Source organism: Aphis gossypii, chromosome 3 (assembly GCF_020184175.1).
Source record: "Aphis gossypii isolate Hap1 chromosome 3, ASM2018417v2, whole genome shotgun sequence".
In the NCBI taxonomy this organism is placed as follows: domain Eukaryota; kingdom Metazoa; phylum Arthropoda; class Insecta; order Hemiptera; family Aphididae; genus Aphis; species Aphis gossypii.
Genome location: NC_065532.1, coordinates 45,938,486 through 45,960,586, shown reverse-complemented (window position 1 = coordinate 45,960,586; position 22,101 = coordinate 45,938,486). Strand labels below are relative to the sequence as shown.

The window sequence follows — 22,101 nt, the reverse complement described above, 5'->3', positions numbered from 1 at the left end:
TAGTTGTATTTTATGAAATTGGAATTAAGTCTAAAGCATTATGAATACTTTTGAATTTGTAACTTATTTGTTGATCTTAATTTTAAATCGGAATCCGTCTCCAAAGCAAGATGATATATATGGTTTGTAAGAAATTACTTGGAATACTTCTATTATAGGTACCTATATGGCTATACTTACATATTTTATGTATGAATTATGTATATTTAATTTTAGTACCTAAGTACCTAACTAAGTATTTGTATTTAGTATTTTAATAGGTTTTGTAGTTTAATTAGTATTTTTAATCATAAAAATATATTGTTTTATATACAAGAATAATTAAAAACTATAATATATGACATTATAAATAGATAGGTATCCGAAAAATAGGGCTAATAATTAGATTATTATTAATTATTTAATAACAATATATCCTATTACTTCAACAGCAAATATTAACTAATTGTAGCGAAGGCGATAAATATTAAGTTCTTAAGTATAAGACGATTTTTCTATCATAATCAATAAAATATTTTTACTCAGCAATATTTATATTATAATTTACTAAATTTTTATTGGAGACGGATTAAATCTTATAAAGTTAGTTTTTATAACTGTATGATATTAAAATAGAACTGTAAACTCCTTTGTTTTTATAGATATTAAAAAATTTAACAGCATTGAAAAACTTGGATAAATCCCTGTAACAATAAATTTTAAATTAATTTTTACAATATATTTTTAAAAACTTTTTACATAAATACAATATTATTAAAATATATTTTGGAATACAGTTTTGAGAAAAATAAAAACAAAACAAAGGGGAAATTTTAATGTCATGGTCATAGATAAAATACCATTCACCATGTTTATCCTTACACGCTCATGATATGATTGAAAAGGTAAACATATATATTTCGGTAGTCTATATATGTATAATGTATATGGTATAAATTTATTCTAATTTGTAAAATGAATAATAATCACAATATTTCAATAACAATAATGAATAACATAATGGAGGACATCGAAGTGAGCATTTATAATTTTATTCAACTAGTGTATAATAATGTCAAATTAAAAAGATGGGAGGATGAGGTAAAGAAGTGATTGAAGATCAATGAAGACTTATAATTATATTTTATCCCATTCGCGGGGCTGTCTTGATCTTTTTACGGAACAGATTACCATCAGGCATCAACCGAAAATTCGTTTTAAAAGACGAAATTAAAAAATATCATTAAAATGTCTATTTATTATGTAGCTAATCATACGAACTCGGTCTTACAGAAGATATAAAAAAAAGTAAAAAAAAACATAACATTATACTTATATGATTGATATCTCGATGCAAATCTTCCATTTTGTGGGGTTTCACGCCCATCCACTCAACTATTTTAAGTTCTTAAGGTCCTTTCAGATGTTGAACATGTCTTGTTGGTTGACAGTAGCGTATGTGACCGTGGCCGGAGCTAATACCATGGATGCTCCCATGTACTGAAAATAAAATTCAGACATCAAAGTACACGTATATGTATCAACATTTTTTGATTCATTTTGGTGATTTATTTTTTTTAAACTTATGTTGGAATTATATTGAGCAAGTAAAAATTAACAAGGAATAAAATATGTCGCAAACAACTTTCGTAGACTTATATGTTTTGAAGATAAACATTTATTTTAATAAATTATTGAACGTTAGTAGTTATGTGGTGACATTTTAATTCCAAAACTTACAAGATCCAACATTTGGTTGTGACTTACCAATTGAAGAACATACCCAAAAAAATTTTATATTGAAAAATAATATATTGTAATTGTAATTTTCGTATAATAGGGTCGAGAAAATATTTATGTATAGGCTAGTTAAATATATTAAGTATATGTTAGTTTATCTAAAAATATAGACATAAAAATGAATATTTCATAAACACGATTGCACTGTGGCCTTGCACTACTCCCATATCAATGTTATTGAAAATCTAGGTAATAACGCGTACTATTATGTTACAGTGAATCCCAGATAATATTTTCTTTCACGAACTCAATATAATAATGTAAATAAAATAGCGCTTGGGTTAGTTTAACATACTCGTGTATCAATAAATAGTCAAACCGCATAATATTACAGTAAATTTAATTCAAATTTAATTCAGTTTTATTGTTTTATGTTCGGCCTTATGTTTTCAATTCGTCTTTGAAACCATTCGAGTGTTTTTTTTTTATTTCATAAAAAAAACTATTATCCAATGTAAACCATTTGTGCTTAAATACGTATACGTACTTATGATACAGGATTGATGGTATTGAAATTGTATACCGGTATTGTGGTATTAGAACCGATATGTTGAAAAAACCCTTATCCCTAGATCACGATAATGCCTATAGGCTAAATTAAATTCATTGTAATTATTGGTAGAGATTATTCTATAACCTATAATAAGTAACTAGTAAGTAGTTAAAGGTTCTACGCATTTTTGTTTGTGGCATGTACGAGTATATTCTTAAGTTTCTACAAACATGGTATTTTCCTTGTTCATAGTTTTGAAGATAAATATTATTTATTAGGTATTATCTATATAAGTTGCGTATGTATTATTTCCATTGTACTAATTATATTTAAGTTAATATATATCCATTTATCTAAGTAACTAATAATTTAATAAATTCGTGTAATTGTATGTGTAGTTTTAGGCGTAACACTTTAATTTATTTTATATTAATTGATGTACAAAATGATTTTTTAAATTTTTGTATAAAGAGAAAGTGGTTATTTAAAATGCATGTCTGTACTAAAATGTATATTTTCAATATTTAAATATAATGAAATTTATAGTATTAAAGTTAAGGTATTTTTTAAAACTTGATATTATTACTTTAAATTATAGAATATTTAATTTTCATTTATTCTGTTTTATTAAAATATTCTTTATTGCCTATTGAATGAAATTAAATACTATCAGAAACCAATACTTGCCGCAGGAAGATTGTGAGCCATACAATATCACTGTAGATAAAAATCGTAATACGAAACATTGTAATATTATAGTTTAAAGATCTTTATTTAAATTAGTTGAATATTACTTGGTATAAACATGCATACATTTATGTTCTTACGTTGATATTGTAATTGTTGGGAACTTAAAAAAGATTTAATTACAATTAAAATATCATTATTTTTATGTTAAAGTATCCTCATTTGAGTCAGTACATTGATTAATTATTATACGTTAATAAAATATAACAAATTAATTTTAGTTTCTTTGATATTGTATGCAGTCATATATTAATTCTCATTACGTTTTGTCACGCATTTCCTGATGAAATATACGTACCTATTAAGTATTAATCGAATATTATGTTGTAAAATATTCAGAAGTCGTTTTTTTCATATTCTTTTATTTTTATCTTCTATTTTTTTATAAATACCATACACTTAGATAATAATAAAATAGAAAATTACATTTAAAAAATGAAAAAAATAAACGTTAAACAAGATTTATTAACTATTTCTGTGCTTTTGCCAAATACTTAACATTTTGTTTTTTTTTCATTTGTATTTTTATTAAATGCTAAAAATCTGTATATCATCATACAATATATACTATTAACCTCAAGAATAATATACACAATTTAGTATAGTTTTAACTTTTATGTATCGTGTACCTATTTACAATGGAATTCCACACAATTATGTCATATAAACACTTTAAAAAAGTATATATTAACTTTAAAGCACTTTTTGAACTATATTTGTCACGTAGTATGCAAAAATATGTTGTATATTTAAATTTAAGCTTATTGTGCTCACTACAGAATTTCCTTTAAGTTCTCGTTTCTAGGGGTCCTATGTATAAAGTGGCAAATTCAATTTTCGTCAATAAACATATTTTTTTTGACGGCGCATCGTATAGGCAATTTTGTTATATATATGTGTAAAATTAAATATTATGAAGGAATATTTTAAAACATAATAAATTGAAATTCACACCATATTTTTCACAATATTCAATATACTAATTTATTCTATATAAAATCTTTAAAAACCGTTTCACTGAACCTAATACACAGTATAAATGACCTCTCATTATTTATGAATATGAGGTAAATAATACTTATATTTCGTTTATCATTTAAGTTAGTTTATTCGGTTTACTATAAAACTATAGTTATAAGTTTAAACAAACTTATTCAAACTTAAGCGATTCTTGGGATGGCACACATCCAACAAAACGCAATTTTGATACTGGGTTTACTCGGAGATTAAAATGATTTATGATTCCATTTTACTTTAGTTTTAACACGTGTTGTAGATTGATTTAGGTTTCATAAATTACAATGTGATAAGTAATACTCTATTTGAGCATTTAGTTAACTGCTGTAAGATGTTAAATATATTTTGTGTTTCCGTGTTTCAAAGATGCAGTTGGCTTATTAATTTTATTTTTACCTATAATATATCTAGTTTGAATAGCTTAATACTTAATATGATAATGATTTTAGCGTTTAAATTTTTTGATGAAGTTGTCTCTAAACTAAATCAATATGTTACGATGAATATATGGACCAATTGTAGTATTAAAATATATCAAAAATGGTTAAATATTCAAATGAAGACACTTACCTATTGCACTATTAAATTATGACGTGAAAAAATATTAATATAATTTTTCCTTTGCTTATAATATTACAATGGACTTTCAAGGCTGTATGTTGAAAATATTGTATTTAAAATATTATTATTATAGTATCTATATATCTATATTCTAATTGTCTCACATAGCATATTTAAATATAATTTGTATGAAAAGGTGTGAAAGGTTTCTGAACGTTTAATGAATAAATTAAATAATAAAAATGCGGTTCTATTATTTGTTACACTTTATAAACCCACTATTATTTAGTTTAAATTTTATGGTTCAAAGAAATTAACCTAAATTAACCTACAATTTTATTTCTGGTTACTTACTTCATTAGGAAATATTAAACGAACTCATACATGCAAGTTTAATCAAATAATATACATACTAGTACGTCAGAAATTACAGAACCAGACAAAAATTAATTTATTGTTATTACGAGTATATGTTATTTTTATATATATATTTAACCATTGAAAAGCTTTAAATATTTTTACTGTCCATAAAAATACCGAAAACTCATAGTAATAAGGCTACCCTTTTTTCATCCTCATAGTCTCATTTTATATAAGACCACACTATTCATATTTACAAATTGAAGTTTCGATCTTGTTTTTGGGATTTAGTTATAACAACCTATAAAATATATATGCTTTTAATAACTTTTAATATTTTATATACTTATTAAGTAAAATATTACGTTTCCAGTCATTGGCTGATGTATATCATTGATAAAACAAAAATTATAACAATAATATTCGTTTTTTCATCAAAAATATAGTTACACAATTTTGATTTTTTTTTCTCAGTAACAATTATTAAAAGTTTAAAGCTGTAAGCCAATGTAATGTTGTCTATATAAATAAACTACAGAAAGTTGAAAAATTTATGTGTATAAAACATGTAAATTATTATTATATTGAATATTATATTATAAATGCAAAACCTGTACCTATCTGTAAAATTATAACTTTATAATTCGATTAAGTGTCGTACCTACATTAATGAATTTTTACTCTTGGATTTAAAGTATGATGTTTTAATGTATAAAATGTACCTATATATAAAATTTGAAAATTAATTAAGTGGTCTTTGTGTTGTTGATTATGATTCTTTATAATTTTATAGTAGGTACCACAAAACACAAATATTTTAAAATTTCATGAGAAACTTACAAAGTAGCAAACTTTTGTTCATTAGAACCAATTTTGTGTTTTTAGCTTTTATATTACAGTGGATTTGAGTATTAAGATTGATCAAATATTATGTATACAAATGTATTATTTTTATATAATTATAATATACAATATACTTAAAGATTATACCAATTTTTATTTGTTAACATGCAGTAAACAATACGTTATTTGCATTATATATGTTATTGTAGTTTTTTGCCGTGTACAAGCAATAATACTTATATTATCATGTATTTCAGAAAAATTAAAATTATGATTAATATTAATGGTGTACTGTAGTTTTAGAATTGGAGAAAAAATATCAAACGAATATGAGCCAGTGCTAAATGGATACGAACTTTAACTAGTAGATTTTGATTTTTTTTAGTTTTCTTAATTGTTTAGTATTTACATTCTTTTTTTTTTTAGGTTTTGGTTCCAGTTTAGAAATTAAATATTACAATTGAACGATGGTTAAGGCAGTTAATGGAATTAAAACCAATATTAGACGGTATATTATATATTATTATATTTTTTTAAAATCTATTTTTTAATATCTGTCTAATTTTTATAGAAACATAAAATAATTTAATTATAGTATGTTGTGTATATATATAATATTATACTATAGTATATATATGTACCTATATTGTATATCATATATTGATATATCAAAATAAAATATTAATACATACATAGTCATTAGTCATTTAAATTACAAGATTTTATTAAGAGTAAATACCTCAAATCAAAAATAATATTAATTTTTCAATATAATTTAATTTTATAATATTTTTTTTATTATAATATTTTATTCGTAAAATATATTTCGGAGGTAAAATCAATATTAATTAATGTTTTAAAACCCAATATTTTTTATTTCAGTTTAAAAATATTGAAATTCGGTCCTGGTTATCAATATTTTAAGGGTTTTTGTATTTTAAAACTAGTTTTAGTAACCTAATAAAAAATGCCATAACTTAAACAAATATTCATAATACTGTGGTTTAATAAAATGTAGTTGAGTGATATTTTTGAAACTTATTGTTTTTCTCAATATATAATATCGCTCTTTTGCTGGTCAAAACATATTTTTAACTAAAAGTTTTTAAAATTGTGTTATGATATTATAAATATATTATAAATACGATTATTAAAAAAAAATAAATGCCTGTGTGAGAATTATTAGTGGCAAGAGTTCTATGAAAGAGTCTTACTGTATAATAATAATTAATAAAATTATACAATTTTAAAAATGTATCTATGCAAACAATACAAGTTTAAAGCTTATTTAATCAGTGCTTTGAGAAATAATTCAATTTATGGTTCTCCTTACCAGATTAAAATATAACTTTGTGATTAATTCAATTAATTTATGTGGTTATGGATACTTTAAAGGAAATTATAAGCACATTATCAGTAACTTCTTGTCAGGTTTCATTTACAAATAGGTAAAATTTGACTAAACCAATTTTAAAAGCATACATATACTTTTGTTTGTCATAATATAAATAAATTAACCTAGGTACCCATTATGTTATTAGTTATTTATTAATTCAACTTATTATTTACAATTATTTTAAATGATATTAATCTAATTATAGTTAACAGAAATAAATACATTAATAAAATATTATAATAATAGAGTTGGAATTTGGTGATTTACAATATTTAACATCAATTTTGTTTGCTAATATAATTGTGAACTTTAAATCTTGAATGCTTCTTTTTCTTTGAGTGTTGTAACTTTGAGTCTAATATTTAATAATATTTAGAGTGTTTTCTGGTAGAAAAATAGAACGGATACTTTGGGGGGTTAAAAGTAGATAATTATTAGTAGGTAATTATAAAAAAATTTAAAAAACTAATTAAAAAAAAAAAAAACTAAAAAAAAAAATTACAATAAACCAAAATTATTACTAAATAACGAAATGCCTATTTTTGATGAAACCGATTTCGTTTTTTTCTTGTTATTGTATTTTTGATAGTTTTTAATTGCTTGATGAACATTTATATAGAAACTTTGCATTTGTATACAATTTTCAAATTTTTTGATTTAGAAAAAAAAGTTATCAAATCAACATATTATATTTAAAATGTCTTTCAAATATTTTATTTTGAAAATGTATTATGTTTACCAATGAATCTAAGTTAATCTAAGTATTTGATGAAATTTTCAAATCTCAATGGTTATTTATTTTTGAATAACAAAAAGCAGCTGTCAAGTAGATAACCGCTTTACCGTAATGTAGTTATTGGCTGTCGGGTGTACCCCATAATTGAGAAGGATAGTGTAATGGATGACGTGTTAAATTTGTAATCAATGATAAATCATTGAGTACCATGAAAAACAATTTTGAGCGAAGATGGTCTAACATTTTGTTAACTTAAGTTATCAAACAATTATTTTTATGTACCTAAATTAAATTAAATATTGTTCATATCATATTTTTCCTTGGTTATTTTAAGACTTGGAACTAAGAATTTTCAATTTAAAACTCCTAAAAATACTAAAGTAATAAAATTCGATTTGCCATAGAAATCTTCTTAGAAGATTATCATTAACGGATTGTTTTTGTTTAGAAAAGTGTCGCTAGACATAAAAAAAAATCAAACATCATAGTAAAATAATCAAATGTAAGTATTATACATTTTTTACCTCGTTCATAATCTAATATAAAATGAATATCTTGAACATTATGCAAAATAAAAATGTATTTTTATTGTAATACGTCTTTGGTAATCTATTTACAAAATGTATCTTTTAAAATCATTGTTGGTTTTTATTGTTGATGACTATTGTTTAATATTAGTTAATTGTAACTATTTGCTTTAGTTTCATTATTCAAATAAATAAATCATGTTTATTTTACATTATTATAATATTGTAAAATTAATGTTATTTATGTATGTTATTTTCATGGAGTTTTTTTTAAGTACCCGTGGTTTTACCAATAGTTTGTTATTTTACGGATATAACACAAAATTTCACATTCAACGAATTTTCACCATTTTTGACACGTTATAAATCATAAATAAAATCGTTACTCAACGAACACATTGTGGAGTGACTACATGCGACGTGATCCTTTAAAAATAAATATATGCAGGGGGACTGACAGTAATCGTATAATGAAAATTATTCTGCATTCTTTATATAGACATAATCATAATAATATGATGCACCTATATAAACATGAATAATAAAACATTATGGAAAATATAGCCATAGTGAAAAAAAAACTAAAAATATCAAGGACGATCGTACATTTTAGAATTGTTTTTTTTTTTTTTTTTTTTTTTAAACACAGTGTTCTTTTCGTTTTTGTATTTTATTTTCTATCATTTCAATAAAACAGCAGGTACCTTAAGAATTTAGTTTGATTTTAATTATACATATTTAATAAATGGAAATCAAGTCTTTGAAATATAAATTTTTAAGTTTTCTTTATTTTAAGTTTACCAATACGGTGATACGTAATTGTTTGCTAGTTATTTTAAAGAAAAATATTCAAATTGTATTTTGTTCAAGGTTGTTTTGTATTAAATTATATTTAGTAATTGTAACATTCGAAGCTCTACAGGAGAGTATTTAGTATTAGTATTTAATTTATCTAAACAATGTATTTTACGATATAAATGGAATATTTTAAATAAATTATAACTTTTTGAAGTAAAACATATATGTGTTATACGAAAAAACAGATTCTTAAATGTAACGAATAATGAAATAGAGTAGTCAAAAAAAAAAAAAAAAAAATAAGTAATAATAGTTATTCAATTATTAATGACAATTTATTTAAAAATATTATAAAAATAAATCAGTTTTACTGAATAATTTATTTTTAAATAACAATTTTTTTTTTTATAAGTATTGAGTACATATTTATCTGTTAGTATACAAATTATTATCACATCCATAAAAAATAAACGAGGTTTAAAATCAAAAATATCTAGGTTCCATTTATTATTACGACTATAGATACGATGTAAGGTCTCTTGAAACGTGGTAGTAAATTAGAAAAATCTATTTTTTATCCTATAGATTGGATATATTTTCATACAATACATGCCAATAAAACAACTAAAGCATGTTAAATAACATTTAGTAAAAAATACCAATCGTAAATTTAGCTAAATGTCATTACATTATGCATAAATTCTTATCAAATATTTTATTACCTCTAAAAATATGGTTCGAATGTAAAATAATAATAATTGCTATAACAAACTATTTAGATCATCAGTCAAGATAGTAGATAGTGGGATATTAAGCAAACAATAAATCATTTTTCTAAATAAAACTGAGGTTGGATGTAGTTTAATGTGTTCCACATAAATAATGCACCAAATGATTGATGAAATATTTTATGTTATATGTGTTTTATTTATTACACATAGTATCTACACAATAAAAGTGTTTTTATAATTATCATTTTACACATTATTCCATATTTAGGGTAAAATTTAAAGTAAACATTAAATATATAGATATTTTTGATGTTAATTTTGAAATACCTAATTTTTGATTTTTTTTTATAGGTAGAACGGGATGTATAAAAAATTCATTTTCATATATTATGAAAGAGTTTGATACCTTATGGCTTATACAATAAAAAAATTCGAATTAGACCCGTTTATAATATAATAACATCATATATTATATACATACATTTTTTTTAAATATCAGATATTTATAAATTTAATAGTATATAAAATACCTAGTTAGTACCAAATATTTCATTTCTAGGATTAATAATACACGAGAAAATCCGATTGCAAATAAACCAATTTATTTTTGCTTTTTTCAGTTGTTTCAGTTGTAAAATTTTTATATGTTTATTATACTACTATATTAATAATAAAAAATCGAATTAATAAGAAACGTAAAACCCAGAATGTGGATTATTCGATTATTATTGTTTTCGTTATCGGGTTGTTTATTAAATATATTAAACGCGTATAGATTATCGATCTACTTATAGCTAGCAGTACCTATACGGTCAGTATGCCTTTAACATCGATATCGACCATTTCAAAATTTAAGATTTAGTGTTTTAGTTTGAAACCTTTTGTACGAAGTATGCACCGATCACTTCAGTGAACTTAGAGAATTCGTTTTCTACGTATAAAAACATTCTATCGGACAATAGAGTCAGTTTCACTACTACAAATCTAGAAAAACACACTGTAATAATTCTTTTTTTATTTAAATTAATACTTCAAATTTTTGTATTTATTTTTATAACTATTTCATGTTGATTTTTGGTCATGCTTTTCTGCTTTTTTAAAAAATAAATATGCTTAATTTTTGCTTTTTTAAAATAATCGTTTGTTTTTTAGTTGCTTATTATGCTTTAAAATCCGAGCCCTATTTGTTAATAATACTATATAGATAAAGTGATATTTTCATACACCCATTAGTGTAATGGGTTATTAGTTTAACTTAAAATATCATTAATTTAAATGCATATTTATTTTAAATTCATTATTTGTCAGTTTTTAAGTAGATACCTATAAACTAAATAGGGAATTTAAGTGAAAAAGAGAGGATTCATAATATAATTTCTGAGTTTTAGTTTGAAATATATAGGTAAATGAGAATATAAATTATACTACGCTAATTTGTTACACCTATTTAAAGTTTGGACTAGTGATTTAGAGAACCAAAATTTCGCAGGGTACCACTGTGCGTCTGCGCTACTACACTTCACAAATCTAAACTTTAAATATTTATAATAATTTAATCACTTAAACAAAATTTAACTCTCAAAAAATATTTTATCAACGAATATTAAATTAAAAATGTATGGTGTCATAAAAAAAAAAAAATAAAAACTTAAAATTATAATTTAAAGATAGAATTTTATTCTTATTTCTTATTTTATTTTTATTCTTTTAATTTTTTTTTTTTATAAAATTATGTTCTTCTCATTTTAATATGATATTCAATATTTTGTTACTAATAATGCTCATTAATCATAGAATTTTATAATATTCAGATATTATCATTTCTTAATCATTTAGAAAGAAATTATAGGTTTATATAGATTTCATTATACTTTTAAAACATGAATAGTTTTATCGTGAACCTTTGAGAAATATTAAACCTATATATTACAAAATATTAATTTAAATTTGTTATTTTATACAGTTTTATTTTTATAGTGTCAGTACTCGTTATTAATATTATAAATTATAATTGTATGGTACTTTTACTAACACTAATAGATTAATTTAACCAAAAGCAGTGGATATTTGTATTATATTATATAATAATCCACTTTTATGTAATTAAAAACTATTTATGTTTACCAAAGAAATTAATATAAATGTTTTGAGATGCCTAATTATTTGTAATTGGTATTATAAATTTTATTTAAAGAACAATTTTTTTTTTTAATTTTGTTTATCAAATTAAAGAAATAATTTTTTGTTTTATCCAAAAACCCTAACTTTTCATATTTATATTATTATTTATTGATGATTAAAGTATAGGCATTATAATCGTATATAAATTACAACTTTTTAAAATATAAATATTTTCTATAAAAGCGTATGAAATACTCTATACAATAATTTTTTAATATTTATACCTTGTTTGGTAATAAGATTATTCATTGTAATATTAAATCTAACAACATAAAATTGGTTTGTACCTAACTATTAGAGATCAAAAACGGTAAAAATATAAATGAGAAATATTTATTTAATTTTATTGTTATAATATTATTATAGACTTAAGTGTCTTTCGAACTGCATTTCACTACAATATTGGACATTAAATAATGAGTGTTTACTGTTTATATAGTTTCCACAATGTTTGTAGTATGAATTTGGGAAAACCATATTACCATAATTCATATAATTTGTGTATTTAGATTTTCAAGGAAGCAAAAAATATAATAGTATACTAAGAAAATATTTCCTATTAACCAACGTGTATAAATAAATAATATATTATCATGTATTATTGACATGCAATACACGTTTTTAAATTACAAAAAATAGAGTGGTTTTAAAGTATTCTTACGATTCTATATAAAAATAATGAAATTCATAAAATAATTTATTAGACAATATTGAATATAATTAATCCATAATTTAGTAGTGAATACATTTTTGAATTTTAAAATGTATTTTGTGGGTAAACTCTAAATGATAGTTTAATCCGCTAACTTATTTGAGTATTGAAGTTTTGAGATTATGATATTATCATTGTGTTAATTGCGCGCCTAAAATATTGATGTAAATCCAATTTATTGAAAATATATTGTTACTCGCAACTACTTTAATTTGGTCAACATATAAGATATTGACTCTCGTGATATTGTTTTATTTTTGTTTTCAGAATGGCCACTCGTGATTTAATATACGACAAACACAAATGTCAGCTACGCTGTATGAGGTATATGGTGTTTTTATAGTATTTCAATCGTTGCGTGACAATGTTTCAACAGGAGCAATTTGGTGTCCAATACAAATGGTATCCCATTCCGACAAAAGCCATTAAGCAGACTTATTGGAGTACCATCACATTTATCGAAAATCTTTTTCATTTTTACGCCCAACCCCCCGACGATACGAAAAATCGTGCTACTTCCTGAGAAAATACTATTCCGTCTCTTTACCTACAGAACAGTGGTCAGTGGTCAGTGCGATCAATCTTTACTAAACAGTAGACATTCGACCACAATTACTAGAAATTCAAAATGTAAAGTTGCTCAAGATGGAATAGTCATGCTGGATTTAGACTTCGAGTGACTTGAGCACTGAAAAGTGTAGAATCTCCTATTCTACTCTTTTTTTTTTGTATAGGTTCAATCGTTTGAAACTAAAATGTTGACAAAATTCATAAAATTCACTAATATCTACAAATTTACTTAAGTTTAGTTAAAAATGTTATTATCTGTTACTTGAAAATTGAATACAAGAAATTTATTACATAAGTTGTTCTAATTAGAATAATTGGAATAATAATTTAAAAAAATGCTTAGTGCCATGTTAATTTTTTCATAACTGTTAAAAAGCTCAAATTTTTATTCATAAAATTAAAATTTAGTTCATTTTAAATTGTTGTAGTTCCCGCTTTTAATTGATGCCATAGCAATTGCTTTTATTGCTTTTTTAGCTTATATTAGGTATTTCAGTAATATCCAATACACAACAAATACAACAGAATCGAATACAGAATAAATGTCAAGTATTATAGTGCAGCATACAATACATAACGGTTAATATTATTAAACAACTTTTTAATGAACAGAGTTACTAATTACACGATTTCGATTAAACTGATTGTTATTTGATATAGGTATTTAATTGTTATGTACCTATATATATTATATTTAGATGCAATATAAAATCGTACAAATAACCTATAGTTGCACATTGATTTCATAATTTTGAAAGAAATAAAACCATATTTAAACTTAAATATAATTAGTATTTAGTTAACTCTGTGATTTTAAACAAATATATAAATAAAATAAAGTCTTAAAAATGGATTAGATTAATATTTAAATCAAATAAATTCCATCAACGTGATATAATGTAACGTATACAAACAGAACGTAAATTAAAGTTTGGGTGCTACAACATCACTTAAATTGAATTTGGAGAGTTTATTTATCTTTACTCTTAAAATATGCTAACTTTAAACACAAACAAAATTTTAAATATCTTAGTTTAAGAACATTTAGATCAACACATAAAACATTTAAAACTATTTTGGTGTATCATAAATTTGTATTATTATATTTTTTTAACAAACTAAAAAAATATATTAATAAGTGAAATGTAAGTCATATACATTTAACTTCAACTAAAATATAAATTAACTTAATTGTAGGAAAATAAATTAGTACGTCAATTTATTTTCAAGTTAAATTTTATTACAATTATAATAATAATTATAATTTAGGTTCTGTATTTCGTCTGACAAATAGTTTTAAAAAACTAAAAAAAGTGCATTAAAAAAAAAAAAATGAAAATACATTTAATTAAAATTCATCTTAAATGTTGCGTAGTATTATATCGAAATGTCAAAGCAATGTTTACGAAAATAATAAAAATTAAAGCTAAAGTAGTTAGGCAGGTCCATTGATTGGACATGGTCGTTACATTTTGGGATTATTCTCGTTTTTATTTTTCATATTCCAAGTAACTTTTTTTCTACTGAGAAGTTGGTATTAAAAGTATGATAAAAATAAAACTACATGTTTATTTATGAAAATAAATAAAAAAGTTGTTGAGTATATGATATTAATTCTTGGAAATGGTAAAATTATTAATTATTATAACAAAATTATGATTAAAAAAAAAAAAAAAAAACGAGGGATAAAATTTAATTACTCGGTTTAAAACAACGAATTAAAAAATTACGCGTGTAAAATATAACGACAGTAACTTAGCCAGTAAATAAAGAATAATATTATAATACAAAAGTTCTATTCTCGGGATATTCTAACATCAAATAGCTTATCATAAGTCTTTACACCTAAGCGCGTCGCACGTGAAGAAATATCGTTGAAAGTGAAAAATCGTGACATGCTCTAAAACACAAACCATCATACAAATACCATTTATCAATGCCACGTCTACAAGCGTGTACGTGTAAGACACACACGGTTCAAATATATATGTTCCTCTTTTACTGGTTAATTATCACGTCCTGATCAGCCCCATTAGTCTATCCAACGGATTGTTGAATAAGGCATTAGTCAAGCTCTGGATTAGGAGTGATAAGTGTATTATATTATACAATATTATACAACGACGCAGTCTACATAAATGTTTATCTTTATAAAATGTTTTAAATAGGTAATATAATATAATAATTATAATATGATTTCCGGGTACGGAATTTTATGAAAACATAATCAATTTGAAGACGTTGAATTGTTATTTTATTTTTGTCATACTGCAGCATTAATATTCCGGGTCGAATAAAAAATTGATTAATTTAATGGTTCACTAAAACTATTAATGAACCAATCACGGTTCATTAGATGATGTTTAAGGGACCATTAGATCACTATTGATTCATTAAATGTTTTAATGTTTAGTAATTGTTGATGCAAAACACCAAACGCCTGCACTGTTATATGAAATTGTGACGAATTCCAGACATTCCGGTCATGTTTTGCATTGGTTGCACTTGGCTTGTAATCGTTTAAAGTTTAACACACAATATTGAAAACTTTGTTCCTGTCATTATTCAAGTATATTTCAAATAGTTATAGTAAGTATATCAAACATAAATAATGTTGATAAAGAATAAATTAAAAAATTTATAATATTTACATTTAATAAAACATAAAACATTTATCGTAGTTACATTTCGGTTTAGTCATTATTATCAATTATTTAGTAGGTGCCTATTTTAAATTTTGCAGTTTGGTAATGATATTTAAAAATATCATCTTAATGATTTGTGCTAATAATTTAAAATATTGAATCATGTACAAACCAAAAATAAATTTGATAGTCATCATAGTATACTTAGATTTGATAACAGTTTATACATAAAATTACATTATATTTTCATAAAAAAAAAATATTAAATTTGTTTTGAACAATATAGAATTCGAACTATTGATAATAAGATAGAATGCTTTTATACGGTTTCACGATATTGATTCGTTAGTTGCAGTTAATTTTAAATATATATATTGAAAATATGTATATTTAGTTGGATACCTATTTAATTATTTTGATTAAAGATACGTGTCGTTTAATTTATAGAATAACTAAAAAATTCTTGAGATATTCGGCTTACAAAATCATTAAAACTTTGATTTTCAAGGTTAAAATTATTGTATACTGAAAGTTCTTACTGATTCTCGAGAAAGATTTATCATAATAACTATCGTGTTTTCTATTTCTAAAGGTCAATAACGGGTGGCATAATAGTAAAATTCTTTGATTACACAATGGCCACAATCGTCTATCGTTTAATTTATATAATCTGCAGCTTAATAACAGCCAATAATGTATTAGTATCCTACCATTCCTACCTAACTGTGAATGGGACACATACGATTTGCAACATCTACTCATTAATTGTACCTCTATTTCACGTGATAGATTTTATTTAAATAATCTTTATTCCACTCATTATTTTAATTTTTCTTACAGTAATGTTCTTCCCTTCTAAAATGTCTCCATGATAAAAGCTTTCTTTAATTTTATTTTTCAGACTGGTTAAAAAATCAACTTTATGATATTTGCATGTGTTTTGTTTGATTCTGTAAAGTATTATATTATTTATAGGTCTTAATTAATCGTTGAGATACAATAATTTGTTTAAATCAAACATTGAATGGTAATAAAAAAAGTATCGTATATATTTTCAATATTTTCATTATAAAGCAATAAAACATGTTATATTGTTTTTATACTTTTTTTTTGTATTTATTTTTGCTTATTGTTCGAGTATCAAGAGCTTAAAAAAATTTCAAACTATTGATTCAATTTCCCATATTATTTTTCCTCTGTAAAATATTATAGTATTATTTTATCATAATATTAGCAAAGAAAATTGAATAATTAAATTATAAAGTTTCAATTAAAATTAAAATTATTTATGAATGTAATTATCAATTGATAGTGAATAGTGAATACTACATACTATATTTTAGTTGTTGATTGACATTATATACAAAATTTATTGTCAACACAAACAGCATGCTAAACTAAATTTGTGAATTTGGCGATTCGAAGAACATAATTCTATCAATTTCGTGAACCATTATTATTAAAGAAAATCAAACTAATATTTATTATATTGTGTTATATTCATGATTTCACATAAAATATTGTATTGCTATGATAAAATAGAGCTATATAAACTGTATAGTCAACTACAAAAAAGTAATACGTTTTTAGTAAAATAAGAGAAAATCAAATCAATTTTTGATGAATAATTTAATTAAATGTATTATAAAATGTATATAAAAAATGATAGTAATAAATTACAAATTTTGACTACTAGCCGGAGTGGTGTGCTAAATTACAGAACATGTCATTTTTTTTTTTGTTCATTCGTACGATATTACATTGCCGGTACTCCTGCTCCGTCCCAATTGATCTTAATTGAATGACTTCTTATAACAAATACTAATCTGTTTGACGTCTGCGATCATCAGAGAATCATACTTTGTAGGAGATAAATTGTTCTTTTCCAGCCATGTGCTCAGGACCCCTTATCTAGTTTCGATCCAAAATTTTCTACTTTTCTTTTCTATAATTACAAAAAGAAGGTTAGCTGCATCCCCAAACTCTCGACCTACCGATGTCACTATAGAACATTGTCACTGAATTTGAGAGAACACCTTTGCCTCTGGTAATCATCTTGTTTGATTGATGCTTTAAATTTGGTACTGAATCTTTCGTTGCATTATAGGAGAATGATCGGAAACTATACTCGACTTTACCTCTTTGTCAGTGTCGTTTTCCAAATCCAAAATATTTCTCACGGTCTTTATTAGATAAAGTTTATCTTTTTTTAACAGTAGGATCGTTCGTTAAAATTTTTACAGCTTTGTCATCTCGTTTTGCCGTCCATTTCGAATCCATCGTCGTTTCAAAACACCAACGTCACAGCGTAAGTGCACAACAAAAAACATTCGCACTTCACGTCTATTATATGGTACTATACTAGGTTTAACACGTGCAAATTTAATTGACTAAACATCGAACATGCAATATGGGTCGTATGTAAATTATTTTGCTAAATCAAAATCAAAACAAAAAAATTAAGAAGTGAATTATCAATAATCTCATATTATTTTTATTGTTATTATTATTATATGCCACTATTCATATCACATCATATCGTTTATCGTCGTCAACTGATTTAAACATATTTGTTATCGAGATGACCTGATAACTGTGTGCTCGTTGTGATACCAAGAACTTACTTAAAATGGGGGTAAACGCGCCAATCATGCCTTGTAGGTATAAAATAATGTCATCGAATAATGTGTTGCTGAATTCGTGCATTGAGCTGAAAAAAAGTTTGACTAATTCATGAAATCGCAATCAAATATTCCGTCGATACCGTGAATTGTATATCCAAATTATTACCGATTTCATGTATTCGACAACTACATTTCTGATTTCACGAAATCGTCTATTTCACAAATTTGGCGTAACATACATATTATACGTATATTATGATACGATTGTAGTCGTTGTTGACGATGTAAACTCGGGTATTGAACATACAGAATAAAATAATAAAAGTTAAATGATTTTTCGTGTGCGCTCATTCATAATAACACGCCATATGTAATTTACAATAATAATTAATTAATTTAGGGCCAGGAACTTGATGAATTTGCATTTTTTTTCTAATGCTCACATTCAAGGCTCGTCTATTTGATTTATGAAGTATAGAATTTAATGGTACAGTTTTTATTTTGCACTTTTTGCATTGTTTAGGGATTTTATGTTTTACGGTCATTTTTTAGTGTTTTTGGTGCATTTTATTCATTTTTGTACTTTTTTTTTTTTTTTTAAACATATTTGCATTTATCGTTGAAAGTTACATTTTATTAAAATACATTATATTAGCTTGTTGATTATTAACGTTCATTATCTTTAGCTTTTGTTTTCGCGATCTACGATTATTCAATAAACTGTAGGCAGATACTACATGTGTTTAAAATCTGCTATCGTAATCGACATAAACCCGTGTTTGATATAATTTTATGTCTCCGTTTCTCATTTAATTTGAGTTCGACAACATTATTAGTTTGATAGTGTCTACTGTATAGAGTGTAAAGTTCTGTGTAGTCATTTTTATTAATTTTTAACGTACATTTTTTAACTATTAAAACTAGATACCTAATATCAAAATAAAAATTAATCGGAGTAGATAATATAATATAGTTTTATTTAATTAATTTTTAATTATAATTTGTATTAAAACAATGTTTATTATATTTTTTCATTTATTATTTATTATCAATTTTTACAGTAAAATATAAATTTTTTCATGTCATTTTCTTCGTGCATTTTTTTTATATATATTTTTAGATCATCAAGTTCCGGACACTAATAAATACTATAATATAATATAAGTAGTTAGTAGTCCAATATAGTATGGCAATAGACCTTTTACCGCTAAAAAGGTAAAAAGGTGAAACTTATAAAGTTTGGTAAAAGGTGTACTACGAACTGTACTAGCTATGCGAATAATAATAATACGTTCCGATTGGCGGTAAAAGCCAGGATAAGGTAATTTTACGTATTTTCAAAGGCAAACACTACAATATTTAGGGGCGGTCGAGTGTTTCGAAGTCGCAACACGTCATTGAGAATGTTTGACGAGTTATGGGAAAGCACCGTTTGAAAGGGTATTATATAAGTATATACCTTGCAGTCTGTCGTGTTTATCGTTTCACGTCTCCTCCGTCCACTCACTACTATCAAATTCCTGGTCCGTCTAACCGCCGCTACGCCGGACGATCCGCTGACTGAAGAGTTTCCAACAACGGTCCCGACGGATTAGTTCAGTGCTCGTCCACTCAATCGATAAAGTACGGCGATGAGGGCTGTTGGACTCGAGGACAAGTGCTGCGGATAAATACACAATCGAGTGTGCCGGTGTGCGGGTTGTTGCGGTTGTATGTGCACATCGCCTTGGTCTACTCATCGTATTAAATTTGCACACAATTCGGACGATATAATACTTAACGGGGGCGGTCGGTGACGTGTAGCAGCAGCAGCAGCTATTAATATATTATATTGTTTCTAATCTTAATTACGTTGCGCCGTACGAAGTCTCGTCGTCGTGAAAAATCGAAATTACTTCCGGATTACCGAATGAAGGGTACGTAAAGCGGGGGGGGGGCATATAAATAAAACAGTGTGTCTACCACCAACCGCGGCGCATGCACCGGTTGGCCGGTAAAATTTTACGACGGACGAGAACGTTTTCTGAAAACATAAACGATAATCTGTGCGAAACTATACCTACCGCGAGTTAGGACGGTGTTGTTGAATTTCGCACATCAATTTTGAAACCCATTGTGCCTAGTCTAAAGTCCGTGGGGACCTAAGCAACAGATGGACTTCAAATCGATATTAAAATATAGTAAGTATATCGCAAAAACCGATATGTATATTGTTGTTGTCAAACGACTAAACAGATTTATATAGGTTTATACATAGGTATATCGTGAACGAATGTATGATGTATGCATTGTGATTACGTCAAAAATAAACCAACGGATCAATGTTCGAATCGTTTTGATTTTGTACCATTCATTATACGAGCTACACAATATTAATGCGCACGACTATTGCAGACAGATACGACTTATGAAATATAATTCCTTTAGTACACCACAAGTTTTGTGTGTGTTTAAAGCTTCAAAGAAACATTAAATCATAAGTAAGCTTTGAAAATATTATAATATTTGGTTAATATACATAATATTGGCTAGTTAAAAAACATTATAAACATTGATATATATCTTAAGCTCTTTTTAATATCTTGTTTTTTTAGTCTTTCAGATTTGAATTAAATATAATGGCGTGGAATTTAAAATCAATAACTTAAAATAATATACAAACTTATACTCACTTACAGGTACCTAATTTAAATTATCTCTAATCAATAGTTTACTGTTATAAACTCATGACCAATACTTGAAAATAATTCAGTTAATAATTTGTATACTATAGGTACAGTACTTCAGCATATTTTAAGAAGTACCTGTGGTATCCAGGCTTAGATGTTTATCAACCAGAAATACTTTTTTATTTTTAATACATTTATGTTAAATTTACTTATTGTTTTAATCAATAGATTTAAAGTCGTATTTATGGAAAAAATAATTAATAATATTTTAAAAACCTCAACATTTTTTTTTATAAAAATAGCTAAGAAATATTAATTCATTCAAAAACCATTTAATTTGAGGTGCAGTTTTTGAAATATTATTATGTATACAGCATTTAAATTGAAACGCTTTTTTAGAACGAATTAAATTATAAATTAGATTCAAAGCAAAGCGTGGGTTCTACAAAAAATAAAAGTATTGTTCATTTATTTACAGACAATAAAATGTTAAAAATAGTTTGTCAGGTGTCAATTTATAGTTGATAATAATTTAATTTTTATTGAATAATAATAATAATAATAATAAATGATCTAAAATTACTAAATTTTAAATTGTTAAAAAAGTAGGTACTGTCTGTATTGTTTTACATACAACACGTAGGATACATTTCAATAATTACCGAATATTTAATGTTTAATGTGTATAATTTATTTTCAAGCAATTTGTTGA

General features: G+C 24.6%; 1 protein-coding gene across 2 annotated transcripts in view; it reads right to left on the bottom strand.

Moving 5' to 3' along the window:
- Positions 1-1,319: 1,319 nt before the first annotated feature.
- Positions 1,320-22,101, bottom strand: part of LOC114124534 (dopamine receptor 2) — a 120,773-nt gene continuing 99,991 nt past the window's right edge. For both annotated transcript variants that reach the window (XM_050203696.1, XM_050203695.1), the window contains exon 4: positions 1,320-1,479. In XM_050203696.1, coding sequence (XP_050059653.1) covers positions 1,399-1,479 — 81 coding nt within the window. In that variant the 3' untranslated portion in view covers positions 1,320-1,398. The remainder of the gene's footprint in view (positions 1,480-22,101) is intronic.